This window comes from Stylophora pistillata, chromosome 6 (genome assembly GCF_964205215.1).
Source record: "Stylophora pistillata chromosome 6, jaStyPist1.2, whole genome shotgun sequence".
In the NCBI taxonomy this organism is placed as follows: domain Eukaryota; kingdom Metazoa; phylum Cnidaria; class Anthozoa; order Scleractinia; family Pocilloporidae; genus Stylophora; species Stylophora pistillata.
The window spans coordinates 22,720,504-22,741,402 of record NC_142524.1 but is presented as its reverse complement, the minus strand read 5'-3'; the positions used below and the strand labels follow the sequence as shown (position 1 = coordinate 22,741,402).

Genomic DNA, 20,899 nt, shown 5'->3' with positions numbered 1-20,899 from the left:
AAACAACAAGTAAAAATACTTAGCGATACTACACAACAAAACGTCTAGTAAGAGATTTATTATCCCACACGACAAATTACTATTTCAGTACGGGCGAATTTCGCAGATATTCCTGGAGTACAAATATCGCGTGATATTTGCACTCGTCTCGCGTGTTATTCGTACTCTATGAAACACAATTGGATATTAATGTTGTTTGTTTAGTGTATGTGTTCTATATGCGAAAGAATTTCGTTTCGCTAGCTATACTCTATTAACTTTTCTGCAAAAGAAAGCTTAAAGTCAGAGAAGCTTCAGTGGAGAACGGCTCCCTGCTTAATCAAAACTTGAAGTTAGACAGAGAAATCGCATTGCGTTGATCTCGTCACCTGTGCAAATCATAAAACCTTAACAAGATTAAACTTCATAAAACTTATGGATTTTGGGTTAAATTAATGGTACTAACCTTCTGAGAAAACGTCTCTGACCATCATAGAACAAAGTAGTAGTAAAATAATACAGGTTCGAAGGAAATGCATCATTGACACCAAACCATTTGATGAACTCATGTGGAGTTTGAACACGTTACAATTGGTACCAACCCGTTCTTGTATTTTTCAAATGTTTTGGAGTCGAGAATATACTTGCAGATGGCTTTGTCTTGAGACAACATCTTCATAAGGAAAAAAACAATGAATACTATATCTTTATTGCATTAAGAAAAGTTGAAGAAAAGATGGTACATTTGTTGAGGAAAAAATTAATTTTCATGCTTCTTAGCACTTGTGTAGTCGTGTTTTAATCGAAATGGCGACACACCGCAGTTTACGCAATAGCTGAAAACAATAAAATAACTAGCATCGATTCTTTATGAGGAAAAGCACTGATAACTGCTTTTAAAAGCATTCAAAAGATGGAAAGTACAGCTTTATTTTGGAAATCACAAGTTTGTTTAATCCCGACGTTGTTTGATTATTTGTAAATTCAGTTGCTCAAAACATTATTATCATTAAATGTTTTGCTGAAAAAAGCCAAAAAAAAATTAAAATAGGTAATTGAATTTAATATGAGGTGACTTTAACTATAAACTGGTGGTCTCTCGAGGTCACCTCGCCATGAATTGAACTATGGATAAATTTTTAATTTATCGGGTAAAAAGGCAAATAAATAAGTTTGTATTTGAAAGATAATGACGGTGACGTTGTTTATCACTGCATGTACAGTTTTCGCTCGTCACTGCACCAAGATGTACCCCATGGCTTTAATGAACCTCCTCCCATTATCAAGACCGCTCTTGTCTGCAACGATTCCACACGTGTTGTTGTCATCATGCGGTCCTCCTGTACCAAAGCCGATTCTGGTATCGACATCAGCGCAGTTATTGACATTGTTGGTGACAAAACCGATTCTTGCTTTAGCAACTATATTCCTCCAGTATGGTTGCTCTGAGAAAATATTAAACCCTTCTTTGTTGCAATGAATCTGCGAGGAGGCCTGAGGACCAATCAGTGACCTCCACATGTCACGACCTAATGAGGTGGCGCGGTGTTTTCCATCAGCGATCAGTGAGTACAGGGAAGTGGCATGCATGTCGATGCCAATGAACCTGAGCTGTTGGTTAATCGTCATACCGAGACAGATCTTGGAGAAGGATGTGTTCCAATAGGTCGGTAACTTGGTCTCCAATCTATCAAAACCAGTCTCTCCTCCAGGAAGATTATATTCCTCCTTGTTTCTCCAGTAATTGGAATCATAATGAAATGTTTGCTGATCAGGAATACAAGACAATCATCGTTGAGTAGATAGAAAAAACGAATAACTTAGCAAATCCCTTCCAGGAAAGTTATATTCTGTCATGTTGCTCCAATTGTCTGAATCATGATGAAAATTTTGCTGAGCAGGAAACGAAGAAAAATGCATTAAGAAAAATACGTTAGTTCCAACGACCAACCAGCACAGATAAATGCGCATACGAATTTAATGGTAACTTGACTTGCCAAATGTCTGAAACGACTTTTTAACGGTTCGAATTCAATAAAACAGCCTTCAACAAAGAACTACCTGTTGTTGTTGTTGGTATCTGCTCTCACGACCACCAAATTACTTTTGGCTCGAGGAAAATTACAAACTTAATTGCAAAAAGTTAGAAAAGGTCAAACATGGTGATATGAAAACAGACAAGAAGCATCATTGAAGAGGTTGGGTAAGGTGAAAACAGAGGTCAAATTTTGGTATCGAAAACTTTATTTTAAATTTATCTAATTATACATCAAAAGCAAAATATTTTTAAAATCGATCGAATCACGGGAATAAATGGAGAGATAAATACCTCGTCACCATCAATCTTCATAACTGGGGTCCACGTTCCATTTCCACATCCTACATCCCCCACGTGACAGAAAATGGAAGTAAGCTTTGAGTCTATATGAAGCGTAACGATGCTGCTCACAGTTATTCTATCAAAAACAACATCGGATTAGATAAAATAATTAAAAGAAGTTAAGCTTGTGGTACGCATTCACCATTTTTGAGTACTAAATTGAATTGAGTTTTCACTTGCTACATGCAATCGAAAAAAAACAACAACAACAACAGCAACAAATAAACTATAAAACAGCCGTATTAAAACAGTAAGACTACGTATTGACTTGTCCTATCCTATGACATTTATAAGTTTTCCTGCGGTATCACGTTAGTTGTTTATCGTACTTACAATTTCTTGTCATAAGCTTCCTGGCAGCTTGAAACCCCGACGGCTACCGATTAAAAAAAAGAAATCTTAATAATGATAAAACAAACAAATAAATGAATAAATAAATGAATAGAAAAAATCCGCAAGGGGTGACATGCTTTGTTAAAGTTTGCAAGGTCAGGGGGTAAGGGTGTAATGCACTTATTTAGCCCTTAAAAATTACTTTTCGTAAGTTTTGAGAAAGATAGATAAAGAAAATTAAGATAAAAATGCATTAGAACTGAACCCTTGTCTAGGTTGCAGTGGGAAAAACAAGACTTCCAATACGAGCACATGATAATTAATAATTTATAAAAAAAAGCATTGCTTTGTACGTATACGTTAGGGGAAAATCCTTTATGCTTTGGAATTACGTTAACGCTCATGATTTCTCTGTATTATGCAAGTCGTAGAGATTATCAATTATAAAAGGTAGAAGTCTCGCCATTTCAGCTCCGTCGACGACTTTAACTCCATATCAAACATGTCTTTGTTGAATGAACGATCGCGAGCTTCTGAACCTTAACTCGCCCTAATAAGACGCTTGCACTTCAGGCAAGAATGAAAAGGGAGCCTGAAAGAAAAAAACAGAGTCTTTCCCGGAAACATACAAATAGAAATCAGCAACGTTGGAATCCGGAACTGAGCATCCGGAGTCTAAAGCGCTAACCAGTACCACACCGCATCGCTCCTAGGAAACGGTAATGTACATGTATGGCTCGGTAGTCATGTTTATTTGAATTTTGTGATTCAGAACTTCCACTTATTATTTATTTAATCACTTTCACCAGAGTGTGGTGAGGGTAGCACAACAGAGCGAGGCTCCAAATTAAGTGCGCCCAATATCCCACCCATCCCACCCCAGGGGAGGACATCCATCACACAGTAATCTCGTGTGTGGGAAATTAACGTCTCCTACCCCAACCCTGCAGGAGACGGGACCTCCATTTATTCGTCCCTATCCGAGAAGAATAGAATATCTAACCATTTCTTGATGTTATAGAAAGGCAGCAAATTCTTCTCAATTATTTTAAGACCCTGAGTGTTGGTTCGGCCGGGGCTCGAACCCTCGACCTCCCGCACAACAGTCCAGCGCTCTATCCATTGAGCTAACCGGGAGGCGGTTTTTTAATAAGGCCTTGTTGAGATCTTTTTGTGATCTCTCGCTGATTTAATAAGGAATACTTTTATATGAAGGGAAGGACACAGCAACGTTACCTTTGCATATGTGTCCATTTCCATAATGTCCAGGTTTGCATGTGCAGTTGTACGACCCCTTGGTATTGTTGCATACAGCATCAGCGCTGCAGTTATATGCTCCTGTGCCACACTCGTCGAAATCTTTATAGGTAAATCATCAAATGATCTTTTAACGCACAAGTGCCATTTCGCTCTCGAAAATATTGCTCAGGTATATATTAGAATGTAACAATCGATGTGGCTATATATTTAATATGCAATATTTCATTGAATTACCAGTGCATGTCCATCTGTCACCTGAATATACAGACTTACTTTGGCAGTTGTGCGATCCCTTGATGTTATTTTACATGCTCTTTTGTACCACATTTCTTTAATATCTAATCATGCATATCATTAACTGATCTTCTAATGCAGCATTCGACCTTATGGACATTGTGTCGATAATTATTTTGCAAAACAACGATCTGTCTGGCACTGAATTTAGTCTGGGATGATTCATTGCATTACCTTTGCAGGTCCATCCGTCCCCTGAAAATCCAGGTTTACAAATATAGTTGTACGATCCTTTGGTATTTTTGCAGACAGCATTAACACAGCACCTCTGCTCTTCTATAGCACATTCGTCAATATCTGAAGATATACCATATTGAATTTAATTACCATTAAGCCGTCAAAATATTTTCATCGTATGGAAAAGAAAAAGAAAACTTCTGCACATATCCTCTCGGGTCAAATATTTATTTACTATCAAATATTTATTATCAACTGAAAGCAGATTAAATGAATGAATCATTTGAATTTCTAAAGCAAAACAAAACAAAAAGACGTGAACTATAAAACGTACGCTTGTTTTCTGAGTTTTTAGGTTAACCTTGAATATTTAAATTCAGGCAAACAGGCACTTGTGCGAGAAGGAACACGTGTGATTCCGAGCTTCTCGTGAGTCTTCTCTTATTAAGTTAGCAACATATTAATTATAAGAACTGAATAACCAAAAAGCCAGATCTAGCTTTGCATGTCTTTCGATCTCCAGAATATTCAGGTTTACATAGTACAGCATCGGCACTGCAGTCGTGCTTTCCAGCAGCACATTCGTCAGTAACTAAAAATAGATCATATCGATTTCAATCCTAATTGTAGCTACCTTTAATTTAACATAACTCTCATTTGTATTTAAAGTGTGAAAAGTGGGGAATTACAAATCTAGAGAATGGCATCACCTTCATCACAAGTTTGACCCTTGAATCCAGCTGAAGACAAACAGCGATAACCTTTGTCGGTAAAACCGTTTTGACAAGTAGCGTTGTTCTTGCAAGGGCGTGTTATACAGTTACTCTGACATTAGAAAAAAAAGATTAGCCGAAGGAAAAAAAACAAAACAAAACAAAAGAAAACAAAACAAAAAAAAAACAAAAAAAAACAAGATGCTCATCTAGAGAATCATATCTTGAAATAGTATTTAGCTATTTCACTCAATAGTCTATCCCAGAAGGACTGGTGAGTAAAAACACACATATTACTAGAAACCTGTTATTCAGTCTTAATTCGTGGATGTTTATTCTTTTTCGATAGCCACTTTAAAGTTAGCACTCCTTGAATGTAACAATGTCGAATAATAAGAAAAACTAAGTATCCCAGATCCTTGGTTCTGTCTCGTTGACAGAAAGCTGATTGCGATCCAATTAACCCTTTAACCGTTCTTATAGTGACTAACCAGGCTAGTTTCTCTTCATAGCATCACCGATGAACAACACATTAAGGCCACGGGAATAAAGAATTTGATCATCAACTTAAGAAACTTTTAATTTTTAAACAAATTTTCCTTGTCAGCACCATTACAAATGTATAGAGAACAATATAGAGAATATGCATACTATTGTCAAGGTGTAAAAGGCTAAGCACTTAAAAAGTTTGGAATTTCCACTTGCCTCTGCTCCTCGGTAAGTATAATTGTAATCCTCAACAAGGTCGTCTTCGTTTCCTTCCTGAGTAACATCATTTAGCTCACATTTGTTTCCCCTCGGTAGCTTTTGGAAATTATAACTGACACAGTTTGGCTCCATGAAACACCTTATCTCACATATCATTTCATCCTTGACGTCGTCAATTCTAAGAACGTGGTTTATGAGGCGTTGACCGTCAGATGCGGCCTTGAATCCCAGAAAACGGCAATCGTCTAGGTAAAAATGAGATTTCCATATTACTTTTTGACACTTCATGACGCCTTTCCTTTCCTTAATGAGAAGGAAAACCACGAAGTTCGAAACTTCTGGTGAGTTATGAAATTTACCCTGCTGTTTGTCACGCTTTATTTGCGGAATCCAACTTCCGCTAGCTTCAGCTTGTAATCATAACGATTTTGTTCACATACCCCAGTAATGGAATCATGTAAAGAGAAGGGATGGCAAGGAATCGTTTTACGAGAAAGTTCGGAACCAATGCGCGCTGTTAAACCGAAACTGACACTGGATGTATTCGCATTGTGTTTTCAAAATGAATAGCAGCACAAATGATATAACAACCTAAAAATGTTAAATTTCTAAATAATATCTTGAGTTTTCAGTTAAATAAATGCTACTAACCTTCTGAGGATATAGTGCTATTGAGCATCACAAAACATAAGTACAGCAAAATTACACAGATGCTAGGGGAATGCATGATTAACTGAACACATTCACAGATCTTACTATCTGTAGTTGTGAAAACGGAAAGCTTTACACGGTACATGTAACACTGATCTGGAACTTAAGTCAAACTTAACCGCACCAATTTTTTTTCACTAAGGTTCCATATGTCTTTCTTTTGAGGCATTAATTCTTAACAAAAAGTTGATGAAGACAGTTGGTAACATTTGTCTTGAAGGCATTTAGAAGAACTTTTTTTAATTTCTCATGTTTGTTATACAAATTTTTTTTAATCCTTTCGCAATTGGAGTTTAGTTCGATGTTAATTGAAAACGATGAAATATTGTGAAACTTTGTTTGTTAATAATGGATGGCGTTATTCTTATTGGTAAAGCTTTTTCTTATTATTTTTATTATCATTACTTTTTGTTAGCGTTAATTTGCTTCTTGCCTCTTTAAGACAAGAGGAATCCGAGATTTGATGAAATTACGATATGTAACCATAACACTTTTTCCTTTTGGAAATTACGAAAGCACACCCGACCGCAAATAAAGACGACAACAGAGAAGCTGTGTTTCGGTTCCCTGTAGTTTTTAACCCAGCGAAGTTATTTGCTGCTTGATGCAAAACTGTCAGCACGAAACCAAATGTGTTCAAGAAAAAGACTAACGCTACAAAATATTCTTAATTAGTCCTTTGAAGTGAAGCGGATGGCGAGTTTGATAATTTGGAGGTCACCATTGAAATGATTAATGAGTTCTGATCATAAGTATCAAACCGATAAAATATGCTTTGTATTTAAAGGCTGTTCCAGGTCTTACAGTGATATACGGTTTCCTCTTGTCGACACAATGGGAAGAGTCATTCGTATCACTTACCGTATGTAAGAATTCCGAGGCTATAGTCGCTAAAATAAATGATTTTAAGATTTTCCTTGTTGTTTGAAATCTAGCATTTCTAAATAATATTTCAGTATGTAACTTTTATAAACCTTCCTGGTTTTTCTGATTCCTTTTCTTCTCTTGGACATATTGAAATCTTAATAAAAACTAAAAAAAAAATTTGTTGAAATTGTAATTATAACCGTGATAAAAATCGGACGACTGCGAATCATACGAGTGATTTATCGTTCATAGGACTACAGATCGAGTTGGACTCCACTCGGTACTATTACCATCAAATTATTGTATATTACTCAATTAAACAACATTTGCTCGTCTCTTATTGTACCGTAGATCATAGACTATAAGGAAAAGATTAAAGAAAACTTTCAAAGTTACTATGTCTATTATAGACATATTTAAACCTCATGCATTTTTTATTAACTTTGTGGGTAATTTTTTTTTTATAGGAAAAAAAAATGAGACTCGATGAAATCAAAATATACAGCCATGACCTTTTGTTTTTAGAAATAATAGTGTACTACCAAAATAATGATCAAAAACAAAAATGATTTTTCTATGTGAATATTGCTGTAGCATTGCAGAAAATTACCAACAAGATATGGATTACTATTCTATTGAGCTAACTTAAAATCAACAAGATAAGTATTGCTACGGATTAAGTTACTCAATGAATATAAATAGTAGGCCGAGTTATTTACGCTTCCTTAAAGTAGCGTTTCCTTTATTTTTATTCGCATTTCAGGTTACGTCTCGAGTATAATGAAGTGTGGAAAATTTGGACACTTGAATCAGTTATAACTCGAAGTCAGCGATTGCCACTGCAATTGCTTCACTCAAATGTTGTGCCGGTGTTATATTCTGTGCAGACCTTTAGATATTATTGTGTTCCTAAATTTGATTGTTATCTTTGAACAATATGGTGTTGTTCATCACCGTATCATCTCTTTTTTCTTTCACTGAACCAAGATGTATCCCATGGCTTTGATGTGTCTCGAGTCACCATCTTTTCCCTACGTTTTGTTGTCAGCATGCGGCCCTCTTGTTCCAAACCCAATTCTGGAATCAACATCACCGCAACCATCTCGGTTGTTGGCAAAGATAGCGATTCTAGCTCTAGAAGCTCTATTCCTCCAGTAAGCAGTCTCCAGTTCAATATTGAATCCTTCCTTGCTGCAAAGTAGTAGTAGTAGTAAACCTTTATTTAACTAGGGTAATCCCTTCAGAATACTTAAAGGTACATCTGTTATCAATAGGAGCCCTAAATTAAAAACTAACGAAAAGTTTTAAAAATAAATAATAAGAAACTAAGTAACTAAGTTAAAATAGTACAGTATAACAATTAAAACTGATTCTTATTTAATAAATAATTATTATACACAACTGAGCCATTATAATAAAAGAACTTTTCTTGGTGCTCTCAGTTCTTGCTGAGGGTAAGTATATAAAATTGATTCTTCTTGTTTCTCTTAAAATGACTTCCTTATTCAACTTAAAATAATTTTTTTAAAAACTGCGGTACATTATTGCTTAAATACCTCTTCACTAAACTTAAAATATGAGCGTTACGGCGATCTTCTAAACTCTGAAAATTAAGATTGTCGGTGGATGTTGTACCCCATTTAGATTTAACTATAATTTTCGAGGCCCGCCTTTGCAAAGATTCAAGACTTTCCATATCTGCTTTATTGCAGCTGGACCAAACAACATCGCAATAATAAAAAATGGGCAAAATTAATGAATTATACATCTCAAGAGCTGTATGTAAAGTGATATTCCTTCTGAGGCGCCCTAAGGCACCAACTCTTTTACCGACCTTAGAAATGACATAACGAACATGGTCTTTCCTCGTAAGACTATCGTCAAGAACAATGCCTAAATACTTAAAATCGTAAACTCTATTTATTTCATAATCACCTATTTTGACAACTACTGTGTCAGTAGCTTTAGAAAGCCTAGCATCAGTTCCAAAAGTTCCAAATTCTGTTTTTCTTTTTTCAATAAAAAGAAATTTACTGAAAGTCTTTTTGTTCACTTCATCTAGTTCTGCATTCAAAATTTCCTCCAAGATTTTAATGTCCTTGCGGGCTGCAAAAACAACAGTATTATCAGCGTATAATAATATATTACATTTGCTGATAGCAGTAGGTAAATCATTGATGAACAGCACAAACAACAATCGGGTCCAAGGATTGAACCATGCGGCACACCAAAAGCAACATCACAAGGGTCTGACAGAGAACTTTGGACTGTCACCACTAGTCGTCTATCGGTTAGGTAATCCCTATACCATCCAAGCTCTTTTCCAGTGACTCCATATCCCATCGTGAGTTTCTTCAGTAGCAGGTCATGGTCCACTGTATCTAACGCTCTTCGCAAATCGATGAAAACTGCAACCAGTTAGTAGACCCTGATCCATATTGCGCCTTATGCTGTCAGTGAATGATAAGACAGCCAAATCAGTAGAGTGGCCCATACGGAAGTAACATTGGTAGGGACTCAATAACTTTTCTCTAGCCAGAAAATCATAGAACTGCGTGTGAACTACTCTTTCCAGAACCTTAGATATGATCGGTAGTACAGATATCAGTCGATAATTATCCATGTCATTTGATTTGCCATTCTTGAACAAAGGATTTACACGTGCCCATTTCCATTCAGAGGGGAAGTATCCATAAATCAAAGAAGTATTAATAAGAGTAGTCCACTGTTTAGCAATTATTTCAGCTGAGTCCTTTAACAGACGTGCAGGTAACTAATCAAGTCCAACAGCTTTTTTGGTTTTGAGCTTCCTTAATTGATCACGGATGAAATCGACAGATTACGGTGGCCCATTTGGGATATGACACATTTTTTTTATCGCGCGATAAATGGAAATTATCGCGCGATAATTTTTATTGTTATCGCGCGATAATTTTATTATCGCGCGATAATATTTATTATTATCGCGCGATGATATTTATTATCGCGCGATAATATTTATTATTATCGCGCGATGATATTTATTATCGCGCGATAATATTTATTATCGCGCGATAATTTATCATTTATCACGTGATAAATGGAAACTTGTTAGTTCACGTAATCGGCTGTCATGCATGTTGTTTCCGTGGACGACAATGACTGCCACAGTTGAGGAGCTATGTTTTGAGGTCGATAGTTCGTTTTATTCATGTAAAAAGATCATTTAGCAGTACGTTGCAATACTACGACACATAGCTCTTTGAATCAGTATAGTAAACCTTGATTTTGCGAAGTCCGAGCCCGTGGAAATTTTGTATTATTTATTTATATTTTGTGATAACTTTTTGATGATTGCATGACTTACACTGTCACGGCTGTTACACAAAAACCTTGAAATAAACTTTCATCAGTTTTCTCATCTATATATCTATATGCCCTCTAAATTTCTTTGTCATTGCTCAAATATTCTATCAAATATTATATCAATCAATTCTCTGCATTCCTCCAAACAAAAAACACATTATGATCCTGACTGTACGCCAGCAGGATCCAATTCTTTAATTATGACTCGTACCGTCTCCTTCTGGACAACAAGACTGTAGTCAATTCTTAATCGCTGGTGCATTTGGCGATAACCAATACTCTTCCTGCATGGACAAATGCAACGGATTACCGGACAGAAGTTGACCTAGATGACATTGATGTGATTGATGGTGAATGCTGCGACTGAACAAGCCCCACAAATTGTTTGGAGGAATGCAGAGAACTGATTGATATAATTATGTAAGAGCAACAGTTGCAAGAGCCTTCAACTGCTCTAGAAGCCCGTAACCTTTTCGTGGATCTCGTTTATCTCATCGACAACAGTTGGTTCAGTTCTTGTATTATGTTTTTTTTGAAGGGGAATGAATTACACCCGAAAACCTAGCCTCATGTGTCCCTAATGCCACCCTCTCTTTGTGTGCGAGGCCTTTCTGGCAAAAGAGGACCGACAGTTCTGGTGACATATGTGTCAAAGTTACTGTGTTTACATTTCTGTGCGAAATAGAGGATACTTTAAAAGCCTATGAGCATTGTGTAACTACTCGTGTGCACGAAGAAATTTGACCTTATTCGGCCCGAGCTTTTTTTTTAATCTTTTGAGACCGCGGAGTGAAGCGAATTCCGCCCCCTTCACCTCCGTAACTTCCAGAATATTTGAGCAATGACAAAGAAATTTAGAGGGCATATAGTATAGACTGGAAGATGAGAAAACTGATGAAAGTTTATTTCAAGGTTTTTGTGTAACACAACCGTGACAGTGTAAGTCATGCAATCATCAAAAAGTTATCACAAAATATAAATAAATAATACAAAATTTCTACGGGCTCGGACTTCGCAAAATCAAGATTTACTATACTGATTCAAAGAGCTGTGTCGTAGTCTTGCAACGTACTGCTAAATGATCTTTTTACATGAATAAACTATCGACCTCAAAACATAGCTCCTCAACTGTGGCAGTCATTGTCGTCCACGGAAACAACATGCATGACAGCCGATTACGTGACCTGACAAGTTTCCATTTATCACGTGATAAAAGATAAATTATCGCGCGATAATAAATATTATCGCGCGATAATAATAAATATTATCGCGCGATAATATTCATTTATCGCGCGATAATCTCCATTTATCGCGCGATAATATTCATTTATCGCGCGATAATTTTTCATTTATCGCGCGATATTTTCCATTTATCGCGTGATAATTTCCATCTATCGCACGATAATCTATCATTTATCGCGCGATAAAAAAAATGTGTCATGTCCCCTATGGGCCACCGTAACAGATACTTCCTCAAAACGGAAAGTGTTCTGTGGACCTGACATCAGAAATTCGAACGACTGTGGAGATGGTAGGCATCGTCCAAAAACTTGAACGAGTTTGTCCACAGTTTTAGTGTAGAAATTATTAAAGCTGTTTGCAATTTCCTTGTCAACGTAAATTTGATTTCCATTAACATCAATACTGGTAACACGCTTTGTTTTCTGACCAGGCATGATCTGCTTAATGTTTTCCAAAACTATTTAGGATCGTCACTGTTTCCATCAACGAGTTCTCTGCTATATTTACTTTTTAAATCACGATTTCGAGATCTCCTATACGCCGACCAGTCTTCATCCAAATTTGAACGCCTAGCTTTATTTAACAGGAACTCACGCTGACGAATTTCACGTTTAATCTATCCATTCATCCAACGACAGGTAAGACCATGTACCTTTTTAGTTATCAATGGGGCATGCTTATCCACAGTGGACACAAATGAGCCTTTGAAACTTGTCCAGATATCGTTTACAACTGACGAACCATTAAAATTCCCAGTGGAATACTTTGTTTCCCCCACATGTTTCCAGTAACATCTCTAAGATCTTTACAAGACTTGTGTTGGTCATAATTTGCATAATTCCTGAAAATTTTCAATTCATATGGGAAGCGCATCCAATTTAATTTCCGAACACAGTAAATAAGTTCGTGACTGCTGAGGCCAGAGGACAACACACCAGAAGATCGTATGTTCTGAGGATTGTTCGTAGCAATCAGGTCAATTAAGACTCAGATGCAATTCGCGTTGGAGAAGTTATAAGTTGACTAAAGCTCAGGGACTTCAATAAACGTTTCATCTGTTTACACTCAGGCTGCGTTGTCTTCTTTGCAGAAAAGTCGCAATTAAAATCGCCCAAAACCAGAACTTCTTTATCCTCTACAGATAATGACTCGATTGCATCTGAGAAAACACTCATGAAGTTGGGATTTGTGTGCTTTGATGAGCTCGGAGGCCTATAAAATGTTCCAAAATGAAAACTTCTGCATTTTGGCAGTGGAATTTCAAGCCACAGGCCTTCGACATCGGGTCTCTCCAAATCTGATCTTCGGTTGACTGATAAATCATCTCCTGCATACACTATCACACCTCCACCTTTTGAACCCCTGTCCTTCCTGAAGACGGTGTAACCAGGAATATTAACTTCTTCATCCAGAACAGAGCTGTTCAGCCATGTCTCAGTAAATGAAATAAGTTGAATTCCGGACTTCAATGTGTTTATGATATAGCGTATTTCATCAAGCTTGTTTAAGAGGCCTCTGATGTTTTGATGTACAAGCTCCATCTTCATATCCAAACTTCCCCACATAGCAGAAAACGGAAAGTGGTATCGAGCCAAGAAGAAGAGTAACCACGCCACTACCGCTTAAACTAACATAGATAAAGCAAAAAGGAAACTCAAGCAGTGCAGTTTTAAATAGTGAAACTGTTCACCATATCAATGCCAAGCTTACAATTCTCCGTCATGCACTTCTTTGCAGCTCGAAAACGCTGAAAAACAAAAACACAACAATGAACGAAAGAATCCATTGGTTCTACATCTGAAAATACCTACCATATTGATTGTAATTACCACTGAAGCTTTAAAATATTGTCATAGTTTTTGAACGCAAAAGGACAAGCTTTTCACATATTTTATCGTGCCAATTATTTTTATCTTGGTAGAGGCTTAAGGCAGATTCACTAAATAAATCATTTGAATCGCTTATGGAAGAAGAGGTCCTTGCCCAATCCTTTGAAAACCCCGGTTTACACGTACAGTTGTACGATCCTTTGATATTGTTGGATATAGCATCAGCACTGCAGTTACGTGTTGTTTTAGCGTACTTGGCGATATATGAGTAATGATATGATAAGTCGATCCTATATAACGTTGGAAGCATTTTTTTTTTTTTTACACTGTTCTAAATAAAGAATCGCAGCAAACCTCGTAGAACTACTTTAAATGCGCAATATTTCATTGTATTACCTTGGCAGGTCCATCCGTCCCTTGAAAATCCAGGTTTACATGAACAGTTGTACGATCCTTTGGTATTGGTGCACACAGCATCGACACTACATCTCTGCTGTTCTGTAGCACATTCATCAACATCAGAAGATACACCATGTTTATTTCAATTACCATTGAAGCTGTTATGATATAGTGGCAGGTTTGGAAAACAAAAGGACAAGTTTTGGAAATATTTTTGCCAATTGTTTTTATTTTGGTAGAGACTGAAAGCAGATTGACTAATTAAATCGTTTCAATCGCTCATGAAAGAAGAGGCGCGATTCATCTTTGAAACTCCTTTATTCGTGAACCTTGACAAATTTAGTTGGAAACATATTCACTGAAAGAAGTAAAGAAAAAGCCATATTTGCCTTTAAAAGTCTGTCCATCACCAGAATATCCAGGTTTACATCTACAGTTGCACGATACTTTGTTACTGATGCAAAGAGTATCGGCAATGCAGTTGTGCAAATTGGTCAGCCTCTGAGATTAAACCGAATTATTTCAATCATAAATGTAGCTACCTTTAATTTAATAGGAATTTTAATTGTGCTTAAAGTTTCAAAGGTGATGAATTATCGGTTTAACTTATAAAATGTCAATACCTTCATTGCAAGTCTGACCCTTGAATCCTGCGATACACAAACAACGATAACCTCTTTCGGTAAAACCACTTTGACAAGTAGCGTTGTTCTCAAAAGGATTTGATAGACAAATACTCTAGCACAAATAAAAAAAAAGAAAATATCACAGAACGTCGCTAGGCATGCCATCTAGAGAATCATATTTTGCAAAAAGTATCCAGCTATTTTGCTCACTAACAGTATTGGTAAGTAACAAAATACATGCCATCGTAAATAAATATCATCAAATCGTGGTTGATTGTTTTTTTCATTAGCAACTGTAGAGTTAAGCGCTCCCGGAGTACAATTCATGTATAAGTCCTAACCTCATGCGTGGCTTTTCAGAGTCATGCAACAATCTAGAATTACGACAAAACTCAAATCCTTGGTTCTGTCTTGTAGAATATCTGTTTAAGATCTAACAAGTAGTTAAAAAGTTTGTAAGTAACACTTGCCTCTGCTCCTTGGTAAAAATATTTATAATCCCCAACAAGGTCGTCTTCGTTGCCCTCGTGAGTAACGTTATTCAACTCATATTTGTGTCTCCTGTCAATCCCACTGGGTTGCTTTTCGAGATTGCAGCTGACACAGTTTGGTTCTATGAAACACCGGATCCCACACAGTTTTTCATTTTTGACGTCGTCAATTCGAAGCGCGTGATTTATCAGGTGTCTACCATCAAATGCTTTAGCGGGCTTGAATTCCAAAAGGCGGCAATAATCTGGGTCAAAATGAAATTTCGTTATAACTTTGTGACACGCTTTTAATGAATAATCTTAGTCTGTAAACATCAGAAAAGATAAATGTGAATTTCTCTCAGTCACAAAAGGGGAGACAAAAATATGAAATATCAATAATTTGAATAGTAGTTTTGTAAAGCCTAGAAAAGAAATATAGGTTTGCCTCTGAGTAGATATTAAAGTGAAACTTTTTCATCAGCTTAAAAGAATAAGTCGGTGCTTCCCGTTATATCTAAGACCGTACCCAGGCTTCCGGAATGGTCAACAGAAAATTCATTGACAATACAGGCTGTTTCTGGTGCGTCTAACACATTGAATACTGTTAGGAGACAGCAATGTTGAGAGGATGGCGTGCGGGAAGAAAAGAGTATAGCTAGCGGATTATAAACGGGAAACAATTTAAAACAATTGTTATCCTTTTGATTGCGATCGAGTGAAGAAGAAAACATCGAGTTCTCCGCGCAAAGATATTCCTTTCGAATGGAAGGAAGAAAATGGGGATTAAAAATTGTCGCAATGTGCGTTTTAACTTTCTGTTTGTCATTCTTGAGTTTTGTGAGATATAAACTAACATTAGTTTCAGCTTGTAATGGTATATATATATAATTATACCTCAAGATTTAGGTTACTTGAACTTTTACTGCAACTCTGAGTTTCATGCCTCTTGCGAAGCAATCGTCAGGCAACTGCCAGAAATAACGGTTACAATTTAAAAGACAAAACAATGCGTACATGCGCGCGCAAAATACTGCACGCGCTATCGTAACGTTACGTTCTTTAACAGGAATTTCCTGACATGTCTGCAACCTGATGTCAGCTCATTTCTTTTGTTTAAATTTGCCATCTGCGGTTTACAAATGATAAAATATTTTTCCCACAAACACAAATTGCATCTTTTGGCTACATTGGAATATGAGCTAGCTTGTTTCACCTTGCGCCACTTAATATTAAACTTAGTGTCCTTATCTTTAAGACTCCATATATATTTGCTAAGTTCAGTAGCATGCCTGTAACGTTCGTTTTGGAATGAACACAAGTGGTTCCTGTAACGCATTTTAAAAGCGGTGTCACAGAGACCAATGTACGTTTCCTTTGCGGTTTCTGTGGTGACCTCTGCCTGGTAAATTATGCTTTCCATGTTACAGTTTCCATCCATGGGGCATATGTCAGGTTTTCGACAGTTGCAGCTTTTCCTAGCTCGATCATTAGCGCGTGCGAGAAGCTCTAGCCCTGCTATAGCTCTAGCCCTGCTATAGCTCTAGCCCTGCTATTGAGCACTTTTTAGTAGATGATGATCTCATTCCGCTATTTTGGTTATATATATATATATATATATATAAATGTAAAAAACCTTATCGTTGAGTCGGAGAGTGCTCTACAATCATATGGAGCTTTGTAAACAATTATTTAGGAAAATACAAATTAAAACTTGGTACTACAGATCTGTTTCGAAAGGATAAAAAGTCCTCTCTCGTCAGGTGGATACCAGCTGACTAACGATCCTTTTAAGTAGGTGGTTTGAGCAGCCTTATCAAATATTTGGTTGAGTGCCGGCACGCACTCGCCAGTTCGTTCCTTTTGTTTAGGGTGCCCGCCCCTGTTCTGCATATGATAAAGAATTTTTCAGCTATGCAAAGATTGCATCTCTCTGTTTAGAAATGAGAACAAAAGGAACGCAACAGAGTTGAGCAAATATATCTGGTCCCTAAAGGATGCTGAAACGGAGTTTTTCGTGACCTGGAAAATAATAGCTCGCACTGGGACCGTACTCAAATACCACAAAGAGATGCAATCTTTGCATAGCTTCTATCAAAGAGCGATTCTCAAGGTGACCCATGTAGAGATTTGCGAACGAGATTGGTGAATTTTAGAACGAGATTGATGAATTGTCCGATAGTTTCTCTTCTGTTGTTTGCAAAATTATCAAGGCGCATGAAGTAGTCGCATGCTTCCATACCACCATCATGTGGGATGTTAGTGTAGAGGGATTTCACGTCCCATGTTACTAAAGTAGTCTCTGGCGGTAAGGTATGACCTTTGTTCAGTTCGACAAGTTTACAGACAAAGTTGTTGTTGTCCTTGATATGTGAGGGTAGTTTCTCGACCAGTGGTTGTAGTTGATCATCAATCCACTTAGAGATGTTAGTTGTGGCAGATTTGATGGTGTTACAAATCGGTCGAGCAGGAGGTGGGCGTTGCGGTTTGTAGATTTTAGGTAAGAAATAGATATTTCCTGGTTGAGCGTTTTCCATTACCAGATACTCTGCTGTACTGGTGTTGATTACACCCTTGGAGTGGGCGTCTTGTACAGTTTCTTTTACTCTGATGACGAAGTCAGACGTGGGGTCGCTGGCCACATGTTTAAATACCTTGTTACCGTTTTTATCAGTACCATTTAGTTGCTTGTAAGCTTCTGTTAGATAGTCCCTTTTGTTTTGCACTGCTACTGCTGCGCCTTTGTCAGCTTGGAAAATAACAATACCACTGTCAAGTTTAAGCGATTTAATAGCTTCGCGTTCTAGCCTAGTGATGTTAGAGCGTTGGGTGTTGTGGGGCGTGTGTTGCTAGATGGCACGTTTTACTTCATTTAGATAGCAGTCTAAGGCTAGATCTCTGCCCAGAGATGGCGTCCAATTCAATGGTTTCTTTTAGGTGTTGTCATCGTCAAGCTCTGTGTTACTGTTGTCGTCATTACCAAAGTATTCCCTTAAGCGCATTCGGCGACCCCATTGTTTAATGTCAGTAATGAGTCCAGTTTTGTTTACATTTGCCGGCGTAGGGACAAACTCCAGACCATTACTCAAAATCCTGAGCTCGTGCTCCGATAATGTGTGGTCCGAGTGATTGATAACATTTTCGAGGTTGTTATAATTAGCTCGTGGTTTCATGTTGCGTCTGCTACGGTGGGTCCGTCTGTGATGTTTATGATCTGGTGAATGGGTTGAATTCACAGGTGTGAATTGGCCGGATGCAATTACAGGATTATTACCCTGGTTGTCACGTCCAGTTGCTTGTGGGACCCCTTACAACCTTCTACTTATATATATATATATATATATGGCTTGTATATATGTATAGCTTGTAGGGATGAACTTGTAGTTTACTTGTCTTTTTCCTCCCACAATATATACTTCGCTCTACTTCTGTGTATTGAGCACTGTTCTACGAAAATCAATAAATAGTAGTGATTCTTTAGCAAGCAGGACGATTTGGCGATCATCTGAGGAGATGGTCGTGTAGTTAGACGCGAAGTCGAGGGCACGTCCGAGTAGATCTTTCGTTATTGAGGGGTAGAATTCTACAACATCGAAGCTGATGAAAGCAGATTCGCATTTATTTGGTAAGTTTTTGAACCACTGCAGCACAGAGGATGTGTTCTTCCATTGATTAACGCCTGTTGCATTTACAAGTTTCTGGTTAATATTTTCGAGAATTTTCTTGCTTATTTTTCCAATTTCCTGTTTTGATGGGTTGATCAAACGACAAGTGGGTCGGTTTAAGAAATTGTCTTTATGGTCTTTAAGTGTTACGAACGCATCTCTCTGGGCGGTAACTTCGACCCGGTCGTCAATACCTAGTTTCTTCGTGATTGCTTTGGCTGCAGCGTCAGTTTTTCTGAGTTGGTTGCTGTCAGCTTTCTTGTATGTTTTGGTGATGTTGTCGTTCAGGAGTTGATTATACTTCGTGGCCTCTAGCTTGTAAAAATTGGTAGATTTGTCCGCTTTAACGAATAAGCGATTTTCGTTTTTAATCAACTTGATGTCTTCATTCAGCTCTTTCTGAAACTGGCATTTCGTATTCTTGAATTGGACGCTTTGGATTAATCGTTGCATGCCGTCCTCAAAGTCGCAATTTCTTTCTGAAATCTCTTCTGACGAAGACATGTTTAACAAAGCCGCACCTCCCTACCAAGACGCGTTACACAAGAGTGGCTACACATACAAGCTGCACTTCACTGAACCGGAACCGCACCGACCGCAATACCAAACCAAAAGGCGAAGAAACATAATTTGGTTTAACCCACCATTTAACAGAAACGTACAGACCAACATTGGCAGAGCGTTCATTAACCTTATTGACAAGTGCTTTCCAGTCACCCACAAACTGAGGAAAATTTTCAATAGAAACACCATTAAACTGAGCTACTCATGCACACCAAATATGAAACAGATCATAGACGGGCATAACAAAGCCACAATCAGGAACGCAAAAATGTCCGAAGATAGCCGCCCCCAAAGATTGTGCAACTGCAGGAACGAAAACGAATGCCCTTTAGGAGGGGAATGTTTGCAAAGCGAGGTCGTCTACCAAGCCACAGTCGATACCGAAGAAGAAACTAAAACGTACGTTGGCCTCACAGCGACAGATTTTAAGACTAGATGGCGCAACCACCAAATGTCGTTCAACCACGAGAGACGGCGAAATGACACAGAGCTGAGCAAGTACCTGTGGAAACTAAAGGAGAAGAGGGAAGACTATTCGATTTCATGGAAAATTATTGCTAGGGTTAGATCATATTCCAATGCCACAAAACGTTGCAATTTATGCCTTACTGAGAAATTTTTTATCTTGTCTTATCCACATGAAGCCTCTTTAAACAAGCGAAGTGAAATAATATCCAATTGTAGACATCGGCGAAAATATATTCTCAGGTATTCTTAACGCTATTATCGGCGCGCGCACGGTTTTCAAGATTTGAATTTTTTAAACAATGCCATGTGATTACGTTGCTGAGTTAGAGTTAACCGTCACGATGCCTCAGTGTGTATGGAGTTTAACTGATGAGTGGATCAACTTTTGTTGGTCTACGAAACAGGCTGTATTAAAATCCATATGTGCGTCACTTGAGTAGTCCATTTGCTACTATATATATATATATATGTATATAGAATAAATGTTTGAAACGAGAATCTGCCCTCAGCGGGATTTGAACCCACGTCCCTCCTGTTACTAGTCAGGTGTGATGACCACTACACTATCAGAACAACCATGCTGGCAACACGCCAATCGAAGATGTGATTTACGTGATCGGAGACGTGGTCTCCCGGGAAATTAAACTTTTCAAGGTGACTGGGTAGGGGAAGCCGATAACGCCATATAATACCCAACTAAGGATCTATTAAAGATACACGACCGAAGTCAACTTAGCGGATTCTCTTCGGATTCGGCAAATTTTCTTTTCAAAATTTATTCTATTTAAGTATGATTACTTGGGGTGTACAGGGTCAGGGTTTCCCTCATACAGAATATATATATGTTTTTTTTTCTTTACATGCTTCGA

At 37.6% G+C, this 20,899-nt stretch overlaps 3 protein-coding genes across 3 annotated transcripts; all 3 read right to left on the bottom strand.

Annotated features, from left to right (window-relative positions):
- Nucleotides 1-667: 667 nt before the first annotated feature.
- LOC111334107 (uncharacterized) lies at nt 668-4,565 on the bottom strand (the record flags this gene model as incomplete). The annotated part of the gene is made up of 5 exons (XM_022939795.2): nt 668-1,746; nt 2,309-2,435; nt 2,693-2,735; nt 3,929-4,051; nt 4,421-4,565. Coding segments are annotated over 5 exons (972 nt in total), but the record flags the coding sequence as incomplete, so codon positions are not given.
- On the bottom strand, nt 4,565-6,132 carry LOC148728848 (uncharacterized). Its single transcript, XM_088725478.1, has 3 exons — nt 5,842-6,132; nt 5,134-5,248; nt 4,565-5,015 (listed from the first exon to the last, which is right to left on the bottom strand). The coding sequence occupies exons 1-3, from the start codon at nt 6,130-6,132 to the stop codon at nt 4,888-4,890; spliced, it is 534 nt and encodes a 177-aa protein (XP_088581604.1). The 3' UTR covers nt 4,565-4,887.
- Nucleotides 6,133-12,989: 6,857 nt separating this feature from the next.
- Nucleotides 12,990-13,550, bottom strand: LOC148728847 (uncharacterized). Its single transcript, XM_088725043.1, has one exon. It carries the CDS (start codon nt 13,548-13,550, stop codon nt 12,990-12,992), a length of 561 nt encoding a protein of 186 aa, XP_088581169.1.
- Between the last annotated feature and the right edge of the window lie 7,349 nt (nt 13,551-20,899).